General features: G+C 35.1%; 1 protein-coding gene across 1 annotated transcript in view; it reads right to left on the bottom strand.

Moving 5' to 3' along the window:
• Lmbrd1 (LMBR1 domain containing 1) overlaps positions 1-15,396 on the bottom strand; it is a 94,076-nt gene that overhangs the window by 41,778 nt on the left and 36,902 nt on the right. The window contains exons 6-7 of the mRNA XM_063227041.1: positions 10,378-10,466; positions 4,042-4,115 (exon numbers count right to left, since the gene is read on the bottom strand). Of these exons, the coding sequence (XP_063083111.1) occupies positions 4,042-4,115; positions 10,378-10,466 (163 nt within the window). The remainder of the gene's footprint in view (positions 1-4,041; positions 4,116-10,377; positions 10,467-15,396) is intronic.

Genomic DNA, 15,396 nt, shown 5'->3' with positions numbered 1-15,396 from the left:
CAAATAAAAGATAATAAAAATAAAAGAGCAGAATAAAGACAGATAACAGAAAACAGGATGACAAAGGCTTCACAAAAGGGAAAGGGACCAAGAGATGGGGGAGCAGGTAGGGACCAGCGGACAAGGAATGAAAAAAGAATAGAGATGTGTCAAGTGTGCAAACCAATGCCCCAAGAGGAGTGTAATCATCATGTACTGCAAATATGTTCTTAAAAAAAAAAATAAAGATTGAAAAGCTTCTCTAAACCATGGCTTAGCAGCAAAACATTTGCACTGAGCTTTGAGTGTACTTATGGTGCCATTTAAATGATACTTATCTGTTTAACTACAGCCTCCAAACTCCAACTATCCATTATTTAATTATGAATGCTTCTGTCATTGACTCAGCTTTGAATAACTCAAATTGCAAATGATCACCTTTAGTATCTGGTTTATCTTCACTGAGAGAGAAAAGAAATAGACTATATTTGATCTATACGAAACTATGAATATTTAAGTTAATAGTGACTTGAGTCTAACTTGCTATATTATTTAGTTGTTTGATCAAATCTTCACAATTGCATTATCAAATATTATTTCTTCATTAAAGGTGAAAAAAATTAGGTGGTAAAGTAGATCAAAGGCTCCAGGGGGCTGGGGATTTAGCTCAGCGACATAAGCGCCTGCCTTGCAAGCAGGCAGTCGTGAGTTCGATCCCTGGTACCGATAAAAACAACAAAGACCAAAAAAAAAAAAAAAAAAAAAAAGGCTCCATGACCTAGAGATCAGTATTTAAGTTTCTCCACCAAGTACATGATTTTATTGTGCATATTGCTTCAAGAAAGCTTACAACTCAGAAGTAGTCTGATATGTACCATTACATGGGCTCCTTCCCTTGGCCTCAGGCCTTAATAAGTGGCCCTCCCCTGTCCATACAGCCAACCTCCGGGTCTTGCTGGTTCCCAGCCTTAAGATAAGGTCCTCTGGTTGCTCAACGTCCTCATGCGCAGCCTTCTGTATTGTGGAAAAGTGAGCTATCTTAACTGATTTAGCATGCTTATTTTACTTGCTTTAATTGATTGAATGATAATTTTCAAAGCTTCAATTTGAACAGTATAAAATATTATATTAGTTTAAAGTATCTATTCTACAATAATACTCTTCCTTCTTACTAGTTTTATTAACTTCATTGATTTTTTTCCATTCCCATTCTTCAGCTGTATAGCTTATAATTCAGAACAGCCAGATTAAAATACCTTCAAAATATGAGATCTCATTATTTCTCCATTCAAAACTTTCTAAGTGTCTATAATTTCAATCACAACAAAATCTGAAATCCTAGTCAAGTCTTTAAGTTTCCACAGAACATGAACTCTCACTACCTCTCACATACACATTTCCTTATTTTGCCCCTCTTAACCAAGCTCCTGCCACAGCAGCTTTACTTTCTTGTAACTATCTGAATATAGCACACAATGCTCACCTCAGGATCTCTGGACTCTTCTGTCCTGTCCTGCTTTTCTGTTACTCATGTCTGTTTAACTGTTAGGATAACCACTCCTGAACCTACCATAGCATCAATCTCCACTACTATCTATCTCCTATGCTATCTTGTTTTGCTTTTTATATTTACCACTTAGCCACTGGGAGTCAGTTTTCCTGGGCCTCTTACTTCCACGCATTTTGTAAGCCAGGTACTAGTGGCCTTTCTTTTCTGTACTATCTTTCAAGGAGCTCCATAAGTACATAGTCATGGTATATGCTGAAGTCTTTCTCCAGAGCACAGGGCAGGCACACTTGCGGTCCACATGAAAACACAGCTTCTCTAAGCTCACAGTTCCTCTTCGGCAATGCAGCCACGAAGTGCAGGTCCTTCAAGTTGTACTCACAGCTCCCTATGACAGCCAGGACTAAGGAAATAAGCACAAGTGCCACTGCTAAGAATAAGAAGCTGCCCTGGACACAGAAGCCATGCAGCTTTAGCCACAATCCATACAACTGTGTCAAACTACAAAATTCCAGACCATCATTCTCCACAAAGTCACTAGCTACTTTTTTCTCTTTTTCTGTTTGTTTCTCCTGACTAATCTTTCATCTGCTGCTACTTCATAGCCCTATAGCTATCAAAGCACTTTTATAAACAGTATCTCTTGACCTTCAAAACTCCCTAGAAAGCATTTTTTATTCCTACTTAATTAGAAAGACACTGACTCAGGAAAGGTAAAAGACAAACCAAACATTAGCAAAACAAAGCAGCCACAGAATAGTGACTACAGTTCTAAGTCTAACCCTTAATTTGTGTCTTATATGTAAGTGCTTCCTAAAAGGCAAATACTAACATGCTGTATATCTATTTTCTGTGATGGAAAGAAATCACCGCTAGTATTAGACGGCAAATTCGTTATGTGCTAACACATTAAAAACAAAACACAGCCATGACCAACAAAACAATACTCATAAACACCTATTTAAAATGTGCACGCTTCACGCTTCTTTTAGTATACATTATGACACATGAATGATCATGAACAAAACTAGGTTCTGCTATTATGACAATGACCCAAAAGGAAGATATACTGGAACTATCGCTAAAAATGTTTTCCTTGCTTTTTTGTACAGTTCTGGGGGATAATGAAGTATTTATCATTGCTCTTTTCATAAGCAAAATTCTCATAGAACCTTTGTGAATTTGTTAGTAGTTTATAATTCACATCTTGTGATTCCACAAAACTGGGGAAAAATACAAAAACTAAAGTGTGAGAGAATATCCGACTATATATACTAGAAAAGTATCAAACTAGATAATAAATACCTGAAATTAAAAGTCTTGTATCTCTGGAGGAAAATGTGGCCCTGTGTTTTCTATCAAACGACATAAATTGAAGCGCCTCCATCTCAGACTCTAGTCCACCCTAGGCTGACCCCTACCCCTTACACACGAGGTTCAAGAAACACCTGTTCAGCTTAGATTCTGAGAACAGAGCTGCAAACCAAAGGCAGCTCATTAACAGCCACCCTTTCCCTTCCAGCTCTGCCTTCTGCTCAGCAACCCTTTGGAGATCCTCCCCTCACTTCACGTAGTCACTTAACTAGCCAACCACAACAGAGTATAAGCATTTGAATTCAGCCAATGACTTTAAAGGATAGCTGCTTCCCATGCAGGAAGGCTTAAAAATTCTGGTTCCTTGCTGCTTGGCAGCCTGCTTCCTCGTGTCTAAGTGCACTTGCATCCTTCTGCAGAAGAAAACTTCACCTTGTTGAGTTCTCCTGCTTACTGTCTGAGAGCATTCTTCCCAGCACCAACAATTTTAATCTGGGGGCTCATTTCCCACATCTCCAAGTAAGATAAATCTACTGAATCAGTAACAGATATTGACTTACTGTTCAGAGTTCCAGTTGCATAGACATCAAAATCTATCACTACACAGTATATACACCACTTTCAAGATTTACAAGTCATCAAATCTGTTTTTGAATACTGAACTTCACAAATACAGATGGTCACAATTTGTGTCTGGATGTCCCTCCCGAAGCCTCATGCACTTGTGGGGGGCAGTTCAGAAGTGGTGGAATCTAGAGAGTGTGATTAAACATGTATGATCAGTTCACTGACTGGTATGGCACCGCCCTAATCCTAGCAGCCGAGGTAAGAGTATAAATGGGGCAGAAAGACCCTGTTAAATTCAGTTGTTGGTTTTGCTGTCTTCAGTTGTCATAAACGGTTGCCCTTCTGCTATGTACCACTCTGCCTTGGTGCCAGCCAGTTATGGACTAAAACCTCCACCAACTGTGAGCTAAATAAACCTTTCCCCCTAAAACTTTGGGTGTCTGGTATTTTATCCCAGCAACAAGAAAAGTAACTAAGACACAGATAAAATGATTGTGACTCAGTAATTAAACCTTTACCATCCTCTAAAGTAAACACAATTGAAGGAAAATTAACAAAGAACTAGGACATTTTAAAAAGGAAAACAGAATTAAGTTAACTAGATTGTTACGGTAAAAGGGTTGCTTTATAATGTGATTCTTTAATTTTAACTCAATTACCACCGTTACACTTACCGTGTACGTTATGGCTGCCAACATCCCGATCAGGGTGAGAGAACTGATGGAGAAGGACAGTGCGGCCAGCCCATCTGCCAGAAAGGAAATACTGTTAAAGGGATGCGAGTATTACCCAAATGCTCATATTCCTTACACATTCTTAAGGAATAAAATAAATATAAAACCATATCTTTGAAGTGTTCAATCCAAGTGTAGAGATTTTAAAGGGCTCTTTCACAGATTTATGAGAGATCTTTCATACTAGCTAAGATTTTCTTTCCTTCACCGCTGAAAATTAAGAGGAAAATTACTGTTTGATTATTGGGCCAAAAAAGAACTAAGTGAAACATCAGATGTTCAAAAAGTGATTTAAACTGACTGGACTTCTCCCATGGCAAAGTCTAGTAAATAACAACACACAGGAAAGTGGATTCTTAGTCTTCTTTCTTTGCACAATCCTGATATATCCTTTTTGAAATTTTTAGATAAACCTTTAATATACAGCAGGAAACTAAAATCTTTGTGCTTACTTCACTTTTTAATTGAAAGGATTAATTTGCCTATTTGATATAAAAATGAAAGCATACACAAACAGAAAATAGTTTCAAAAGTAACAACAAAATCGGAACACTTTGTTAAGAAGTAGGATTTATAACATTATTTAAAGAAAACCAGGAGTAAGAAACTGAAGTGGCATATAAATATATCAGATTATATAAGCAAATATCATGCACATTTGTTAAATAGGTAATGATTTTTCTAGGCTTAATACAGACCTGGTTGGCCATGTTACTGATCTAGTGTAGATATATTCCCGTCAGACCAAACACAATGTTCTGATTAAATTAACAAATATTTTTATGAATATTAATAAAACTACATAATATATATCTTTTTAAAACTCATATTTCAGATTTATATAAGACAAAAAGAGCATACTAACGATTTCACAAATTGTGCAAAACAATTTTTTTCTTTTTGGTCTTTTTGAGATAAGGTCTTGTTCTGCAGTGCAAGCTGGCCTTGAGCTCACTTTGTAGCCCAGGCCGGTCTTGAATTTGCAATGATCTTCCTGTCTCAGCTTCCAAAGTGCTGGGATTATAGGTGTGTGCCAACACACTCAACTGCAAAAGAAATTTTTAAACTGTTCTGGTTTTTTTGTTTGCTTGTTTTTTGACACACAGTCTCACTAGGTAGTTCAGACTGTCTCTGAACTCACTCTGTAGTCTAGGCTGGCCTTGAATTGGCGGAGATGTGACTGCTTTTAAGTGCTAGGGTTGCAGGTGTATAATAGTTAAAAGTTTTTTAAAATAAATTGCAAAAGGGTATTTTATAAAATCAAAGGAATTTTGATGTTGTTACTTTTCTGACCTTAACAGAAGTCTTAACAAAAGATGATGTTCACACCAGGAAGATGTTGCTGACAGCAATTTTGTTACTATCACTTATAAAATACATATGAAAATTAGATATATAAAAATACACACAATTATGCCTTAGAATTGATAAAGTGAAGAATTACATTAACATTTTAGCCAAAGAGTAGTATTAACAGTGAAAATCAACAAGACTAAAGATTCATTAGTTTTTAAAGATTATTTCAGTATTTTTTGAAAGCATGACATAAAAGACACTAAAAATAAATTCTCTTAATAAGATGGGGTCCATGATCTAGGAATACATCTAAATAAATTCTATTGATAAGAAAGGTGTGATATATTCTTAAAATGCATCATTTGCTACAATAAAAAGGAACTAACTACTTACCCAGGTTTTAAAACATTCAGTGAAAGGAGCCAGACATGTTCAAAAATATAATTATAAATATACTGGCAGAAACTATAACTGTGCTATCTCTCACGGAAAATATTAACCAATAGGCATACTGAAGAAATTTCTGTAGTGATGGATACATGGCTATGTTGTATATCATTACGGCAATCATACTGATTACATACATGCACATGTAGGATGCACACCTTTTGCTTCGTGTAAAAACTTTATAGTTTTAAAAGTTAAACATACTAGATGCCTAAAAAATGTAAACAGATAGAAAGGACAAAAAGGCTAAAAATTAAAAATAGCTTTTGGACATAAAAAGCAGATCTGGAGGGATGAGCGAAATATAGTGTTTAAAACTTGAGACTATGGGTAGATGGATAGATACAGATATATAAATGCTAAAGATAATGAGACTACAAAAATCAATTATTACCTATCTAATCACTGATTCAAATCAAGTAATACTGATGGCCTAATATAACTTATGAAATACTGTTTAGGATAGAACAATAGTTACTTGAAAATCTGAAGGTGTTAACTACAGGAAAGGAAGCATCTATTATTCAGCAGGATCCAGTGATACAAATCCTGACAATACATCAACTGTAGATACCAGTCCTGCTATCCTTATTCTTACCAGAAAGCAAGAAAATTTGGAAGAAAATTATCTCAGCAAGAAACACGAAAACTGACCAAAGAATATATACTATGTATTACAAAAAAAAATTCACAAAAGCAATGAAACTTTTCAGTAGAGTACTGAAACATAAATACTGAAAATTCTTTTTTTTTTTTTTTTTCTTTGAGACAGAGCCCTGGTATATAGTTCACATGGTCTTCAATTCACCACACAGCCCACAACTGGCTTTGTACTCATGGCATGAGTACTCCTGAATGCTGAGATTACAGAACATATCACCACATCCATCCACAAATTTTTATCTGATACTTTCTAATGGTAAAGCTGTTTTTCAATGACAAAGCAACTTTGTTAACCAACTACTGAACTTGTCTGTATTTTTCCTTCAACAACCAGAATAAGACAAAGATGTCTACTATTATCATTCCTCTTCAAGACAGTACTCACAACACTAGCAAGAACAGTGTGGGCAAGTCAAAAGTAATAAAAAGGATATGTAGAGCCAGCCCAGGCTCCACACACATGTGGCTGCCATAGGGACTCTCCTGCAGGTAATCAGCACAGGCAAGGCAAAACAGTCAGCCCAGCCCCCACATGCACACCAGCTGCCACTGGGAACTCCAAGGGATAGCCAGTGTGAGTCAGGAGAACAAGCCAGCCACGCCTTGAAGAAGCCCCAAGTGTCTACAGAAGTCCAACCAACCGGCATCCCACTACCTCCTGGGGAACTGGGTTAGGAGAAATCAAGGTGCCTGAACCATGGCCCCTATACTGTGAACCAGACATGGAAGAAAGTACAAGTTACACACCTAAAATTTTTGGGATGATAGCAACTGAAGTGAAGAAACTACTTCATGACGCTGCAAAAGAAATCAGATCAGAATCTCAGGTAAAAGAAGAAATTACAACATAATCAAAGGATTTCTGAGCATATTTAAAGACAGAAAAAAAGATGAGCATAGGCGAATGAGGGAAACTTTAAATGAACAATACAGAGAATTGGAATGCATGAAACAGACTTAAAGAGATATCCAGGAAATTAAAAACTCCACTGAAAACTGGCAAAACTGCTTGAAAGAAACTGAAGATATGACTTCCAGACCTTGAAGACAGAGATGGCAGCTAGTGAACGTAAAAGGAAAGATTTTTTAAAAGTAACAAGGAACCAGAAAATAACAATTCAATGGCTGCAAGACAACAGAAAGAAACATAACTGAAGACTGTTAAATGTCAGCAAAAAAGCAGGAAGGAACACAAATGACATAGACTATTTACAGAAGTAATAGCTGAGAACTTCCAAAACATGGGACAAAGACCTGACATACAGATAAGTTAGGCATATAAAACTCCAGAGAGCCATAACTAAAATAAATCTGCACCCAGCCACATAATAATCAAGATTCCAAAAGTTCAGCACAAGAACAGAATATTAAAATCTGTTAGAAAAAAGAAACAGATCCCCTATAAAGGAAAAGCCACCAGACTCATGAGAGACTTCTCAATACAATCCATCAAGTTAAGAACTCAGAGTGAAGTATTTAAAGTACTGAAAGAAAACAACTTCCAACCCAGATTGATGCACCCTGCAAAACTATCTTTTAAAACTGATAAAGAAACAAGATAGTTCCATGACAAAGAACTGAAGGAATTCATGACCACCAAACCAACCCTACAAAGAGTATTGAAGGACATTCTAGGAAGAGATAAAAATGACCAAAATCCCAAGAATAGCAGCAAAGTGGGATCACCAAGCAGGGCAGACAAATGGAGGGGGAAAAAAGGAGACCAATAGCAGGTAAAAAGCATGGCAGAGACAAACAGGTGCATGCTAGTCATAATCATTAATGTACATGGCCTTGATTCACCAACAAAAGGAAACACTGGCAGAGTGGGTCAAGAAACAAGATCCAACAACATGAGTAGGCAAGAAACACATTAACTTGAATTACAGATTGAAAGTCAAAGGGAAGAAAACAATGCTCCTTGTGATAGGGACCAGAAAAAGGCAAGGTTGGGGCTGGGGATTTAGCTCAGCGGCATAAGCACCTGCCTTGCAAGCAGGGAGTCGTGAGTTTGATCCCCGATACCAATAAAAAAGAAAAAGACAAGGTAGCTTGCCCATCAACTGCAGAACAGATAAGAAAGATACAGCATTTTTATGTAAGGGAAAGCTACTCAGCTATAAAGGATAATCATGAGGCTCTTGTAGGTAAATAGATGCAACTTGTGATCATGCTCTTGGGTGAAATGGTTCAGACTCACATAGGTGAACATATGTTGTCTCCCTAGTATAAAAACTGAAGAAATAAGTGGGATCCAAAAATGTACAATAGATATTATAAAAAAGAAAGGGAGAAAACATCTAAAAAAAGAAGGTGGCAACCACTGTTAACTCCCTAGTATTTTGTTTTAAAAGTCCTGCATCATTTTCATTGTTTTGTTTTTGGTCTTACTCTATTTTGTTTGGTTTGATTTTATTATATCTGATGGCATGGGCAGCTATTTTGAAGATAACAAAATATATTATGGTAGCCATTGTTGATTTCCTATTACCTTGTTTTGAAATCCTGTATCAATTTCCCTATTTTGTTTTGATTGGTTTTGTTCTGTTCTATTGTATTTTATGAGGTTTGATGGTATGGGCAGCTATGTTAAAGATAACAAGAGGCATTATGGTAGCCATTGCCAATTTCCTATTTTGTTTTGAAATCTTGTATCACTTTCACTGTTTTGTTTTGATTAGTTTCCTTCTGTTTTATTTGGTTTGATTTTAATATGTCTGATGGTATGGGCAGCTATTTTGAGGATAACAAGAGGCATTATGGCAACTATTGTTGGTTCCTTATTATCTTGTTTTGAAGTTCTGTATTACTTCACTGTTTTGTTTTAATTGGCTTTATTATGTTTTATTTTGTTTAGTTTTATTCTTTTAGAAATAAAAAAAGGGGCCGGAGATTTAGCTCAGGAGCATGAGCATCTGCCTTGCAAGCAAAGGGTCCTGAATTCGATCCCTGATACACACACACACACTCACACACACACACAAAAATCAACATCTAATCTAGACTTTTGAGGACCGGGGATTTAGCTCAGCAGCATAACTGCCTGCCTGACAAGTGTGAGGTCATGAGTTCGATTCCTAGTACACACACACACACACACACACAAAAACCACATTAAAAAAGGATATGTATAGTTAGGAAAGAAGTCAAATTATAGTGATTTACATATGACAAGATCCTCTAGATAAAGGCCCCAAAAACCCACCAAAATACTCCTAGAATTAATAATCTAAGAAAAATAAATTCAGTAATGTAGCAGGATGCAAAATCAGAACACAGAAAGCAATAGTATTCTTGTACATAAATAGATATTCCTTGTTTAAGATCTACCTGTTTAACAACTGTTCAAACTTACCACTCACACTTAACACCTTGTTTCTTTCTCTAGAGTTCTGTACATCTTGTTTACAGGACGTCAATGTCTGTCTTTGCACAGTATACTTTGTTTACACAGAACTGTAATTTTTCTGATTCTTCTGTACAGTACAATACTGTAATTTTATGTTATACATTATGGTACTGCATGTTAAGAGTTTTATAAATAAAAGTAAAGTCATCAAGTTGGAGTTTCCTTTGACCATTTCTTTGTTCTGAATATTGTAATGTACATACTATATACAATTCTGCATTTAGCAAACAATTCATTTAACAACCTTGTTACTGGATGAACTCAATCGTTAAACAAGGAAAGGTCTATAATGAACTCATTGAGAAAGAAATTAGGAAAAAATATTTGATGACAAAGCACTTTGAAACTTAAATTCTTTTTAACATAATGACTTTACACAAAATTCCAGAAACATGCCATTATAAGAACAAGATGCCTCAATAAACACAAAGCTCCTAATTTGTTTAGTATACAATACTTACGGCTACTTCCAAGTTCTTCAAACAGGAACTTTACTTTTTCCCACTCTGTAGAATTTTTGTTACTGGGAACATTCAGTGGAACAAAAGCACTAAAATGGAAAAAAATAATTTGGCTTAATGGCTTTACAAAATAATTTGGACTGAACGAAAATTACCTGAAACTGAATTTTTAAAATAAATCTCAACTTTACCTTAAAAGAATAATTTGCATCATGCACACAGAAGAGATGTTAGAAATTTCTTACCTACATACTCACTTGATCAAAAATTTAGTTTTATAACTGCATTTAGTAAGATTGTATCCTTTCTAACTCCATATATTTTATTTTTACATTTTGTCAACTACACCTTAGTAGGTTGAGAAAATTAAAACAAAAATAAGTAAATATTTTGAGAAAGGACTATAGGATTAAGAAAGTCAAAAAGACTATCTTAATCCTATAGTCCTTTCTTATAATCCTTAAAAAGACTAAGATGACACAAAAAAAGGTTTGGGAATTATGTGTCAAATACATAAAACAATACAAGTATATGCAACTAATTCAATATTTTTATATGCATTAAAAAGAATGGAGGGTAAATACATCATAATAAACAGTAAAAAAATGTCACACTGTGAACTTATGGGTGATTTTTATTTTTCCTTACTATGTTTCTGTATCTTTCAAAATGTATGCAACATAAATAATGAAAATAGCTGGGGACTACGCTCAGCAGTACAGTGCTTGTCTGGCAAGTGCGAGGTATCCTCAGTACCAGAAATAATATCTACTTTCTAGTTGACAACTAAAGGGAGACTGTCGAAATAAGAGAGAGCTAGCTTCTTAAGATCCACTTTAACAGGGCTGGGGATTTAGGTCAGTGGCTTAAGTGCTTGCCTGGTAAGTGCAGGATCGTAAGTTTGATCCTTAGTACCAAAAAAAAAGAAAAGAGAGGGATTTGTTCTAACATCACACTGGGGAAAACACAAAAGATAATAAATAAGTGGTACTTTACTATCTAATCCAGATCAATAAACAAAAAGATAATTAGGAGATTAAGGTAAAGGGCTTCAGACTGTGTATGTGGAAAAGTAAAATGGAAGGTAACAAGTAACTGTTAAGACTTACTAGCCCAATTTTAATTATAAACAAAGCAGTTAAGACTCAACCACTTTTGCAAAATAGAAATGCTCAATGGCTTCAATAATATTCTAAAAAGGTATCTGTTCTGATAATGTTTTCAAGTAAAATGATGTAATTATTGTAAAATTTTCATTTTAAATTTTAAAAACCATTACTCCTTGTGCTGTGGCAAGCAGAAACACCGAAATGATATCTACAGAATTGTTTACTGGTACTGATCAAGATCATTCCCAAAATATCAGGTCTTGATCTTTAGTGGTCTAAGGGTTATATGAGATAAGCAAGCAGGAAGTACAGAGGCAGAATGACTTGTCAATTAGGGATTGGTTTTTACAATATGCATGATAGTGACCAGGTAAGCATCACAGTGACCAGTTGTTTCTGAGAGACAGAAGCAGAACTGGAACAGGAACTATCACCTGGGTAACTGAAGTATAATGGCTGGAGCTGCATTTTTTGCTGTGTTTGGTACTACTGATATATTTATAAAACAATGAATTACAAGAGTATGTCAGCAGGTTATCTAAATTTCTTATTTAAATCTTATTTCAGTTTACTACTCTCTTAGTCGTATGTATGTGGGGCGGGGGGTGCTGGGGATCGAACTTAGGGCCTTGTTCATGCAAGGCAAGAATACCACTTAGCCATTTCCCTAGCCCATTCTTCTTAAGTCTTAAAGACTTAATTCTCAGTGCTTTTAGAAATATGATTAATCAAATGTATAGTTACCAAGTTATAATAAAATCAAATAAATGAAAGAAGTGATATACAAAATTTTAAAAATTAAGTAATGTTGAACATTTAGACATATTTTTTCTGGATATCCCAGAAAGCACATTTTGAACTTTTTAGCTGGGAAGAACTAATCTGTGAGTATAGCAAAAATGAAACTTCTATGTTTAGAATATCATCTAAAGTAATATTAAAATATAAGTATTGCAAATATCTAGAAGTAGCATTCATACTCAGAAAGTTCACTGTCGATGTCAGTTTTAGCTGATTAAAGGTATTCTGCAATAGTAAAAGAAAATTAACTAACCATTGCTGGTAATTATACTTTCAAATTCAAATTTCTAAGCAGTGCTACTCACCAATTCAAATATTAAAGAAAGAGCAACACCAGAGGAAATCACATCTGACTTTAAAAAAATTTTTTTAAATTTAAATTTAAATTATTATCGAAATGACTTCAGGAAAATACTTTTGAAGAAATCCATCAGAAAGTTAATATTTGAGAATTTATTATTTTAGGTAGAAACCAGAGCACAAACTCAAAGCACATTCCTTAATTATCTTATCCACTATGCTTTATAATCTAAGAAGCAGACCTCAAATATTTTCACATAAAGTAACAGAAATGTCCATAAGCAGAACCCAGAACAATTACAACTAAATAAACCCATAAATCCTGAACAATAACATTCAAAACATTTAACCACCGACATAGTGAACGTTCCTATCAATGAACACATGCTGGCCTTAACTCTGGAGGACTGTCAAGAACCAGGCTTTCCATTTTAAATGGGACAAGGGTGAGAGAGGAAGTACATTTTGCACTTTTCCCAGAAAGTGCATTTTGAACTTTTTAGCTGGGAAGAACTAATCTGTGAGCATAGCAAAAGTAAAACTTGTATGTTTACAGAATATCATCTAAAGTGAGGAGGCAGAGAGCAGTTGACTGGGGGAAGCATTTCAACCTTTGACCAACAAGAGAAGGAAAAACCAACTATTCACTGACCATATGTCAGCCTCGAAGCCTAGGATGTATAGAGGAAAAGGAAAACCTCCTAGCAAGCAATAAAAAGGCAACTGAAGTCAGCAAAAGATTTCAGATACATTGTTGAAGAGGAAAGGAGCACTTAATAAGATTCTCAGACACTACATGATGATGACACCACAATATCAAGAATTATAGTATGTTGGGATTAATACAGCAAAAACATACATGTACTTTCTTAATCCCAGTCCTAAAAAAAAAAAAAAAGAATACAGAGAACTTTAGTTTCCAAAGACACGGTACTAGACAAAATTAAGAATTTCATTCTAGTGAGATTATAGTTTTCCTGTAAGCCCTTGAAAATAATAAAACTGAAAAATTTCTTAGTAAAAGTATTTTACACCAGTCTGACTGACTGAATTACCTTAATAGATTATCTCCTCAGAAAGAGACAAAAAAAAAGGGTACTGAATTCCAGGAGATATGAAATTGATATGATGAATTCAGTAGAACTGAAAATAAGTTTTTCACCTGCTATCCTCAATCACCAACTCGTCATATTTATCTCCTAAATGGCCTGTTTCTTTCTCTCTGCTGTCTTCATAACTATTCTAGTTCTGACTTTTATCTCTCATCCAAATTATTACAACAGCTATCCAACTGATCCCTTACCTATCATTTAATATATTACTTTTCCTACTCAGTACCCCAATTGCCTTTTCAATGCATTCTTTACAATGCCGTAACTTTTGAAGAAGTCATATATACTTAACTTGCTGTATTCCTATGTAGAAATATGCATGTATCTTTGAAGTCTTCTGGATGCTGTATAGAATAAAACTCAAAAGTTCTTTAACATTGCATGTAAAAACTCATTACCTAGCTAATGTTCAATCTTGTCACTGGACCATGTGACTACTTATAACAGCACATCATTTTTAAGGTTTTTTTTGAGAAGGGAAGGTTTAAATTTAATTATACTTTTTATGTCATTTTTCAAATATTTCATGCTAAGTTCAGCCTCTCTGCTAATAGTTTTATGAATTGAATTGTATCTCCTAGGCTCTCAAAACATACATTTTAGCCTTACCCCTCAGTGTGATGGTATTTGGCTAAGGTATCTTAAGGAAGGTAATTAAGACTATGTTTATAAGAGGGACCCTCATCCTATCTCTTCATCAGCAGAGGAAGTGACACTAGTGAGCTCTGTCTAGACACAAGCACAAAGGAAAGTTCACATGAGCACAGAGTGAGAAATGGCCATCTGTCACCAATGAAGACACCAAAGTTTCCTGTATCTTGACCATAGGCTTCTTAGCTCCAGAATAGTGAGAAAATAAGTTGTTTAACTGGTACTTTGGTAGTATTACTTCCTGTTGGGCCTTTTAATTCTGCAAGGCAGAATAAGAACTTACTCCTCCACCATCAACACCTAGATCTCCTATTGGAGCAATAAAACACTGTACTCATAACTTACTTATTTACATGTCTCCTTATGTGAACCTTGAGAACACAGCCTAAGACCTCCCATTTCTGTTCCCAAGACTTAGCAGAGTACCTAATTTACACGTGCTTCAAAATATGTAAGATGTGTGAATATTAAATCTATACCATTATTTTTGCCTTAAAATTATCCATAATTTTGTAAAGTAAAAAAAAAAAATCACTGAAGCTGGGCATGGTTGTGCACATTCATAATTTCAGCTACTCAACAGTCTGAAGCATTAGGATGACAAGTTCTAGGGCAACCTGGACATTATAACAGGGCCCAGTATTAAAAAAATACCTCACATCAAAGAAACTAAGGTATGTACCAGCAAAAAAAGTCAAGCTATTTAGACAACCATTTAATCTAACTCTGCCTCATTCAAATGTTTATGTGTAGTGGATAACCAAATCATAAGTAGCCTTTAGTACACTATTCTTTTACTCTGATTGCAGCAAAAATCTATAGTATTTGTGATGGTTGTCAGTCATGTTCTAAATTGAGAATTGGCAAATTACTGCTGCTGGTATTTACCAGGTTTTTTGTAACAGTTTTCTGTGTATATATTGTCATCTAGGATTACTTTAGTGTTTCAAGAGACAGCTAAACCACTCGGACCAAATATACTGCAAACCTAAAATATTTATCTTCCCTGCTAAAAGAAGTTTGCTGATCCCTGTTCTAGATACTTT

The sequence above is a fragment of the Cavia porcellus genome, unplaced genomic scaffold (genome assembly GCF_034190915.1).
Source record: "Cavia porcellus strain 051 isolate PalLab524CR breed Dunkin Hartley unplaced genomic scaffold, mCavPor4.1 scaffold_16, whole genome shotgun sequence".
Classification (NCBI taxonomy): domain Eukaryota; kingdom Metazoa; phylum Chordata; class Mammalia; order Rodentia; family Caviidae; genus Cavia; species Cavia porcellus.
Note: the sequence above shows the minus strand (reverse complement) of the source record. Positions and strands in the feature narration are given on the sequence as shown.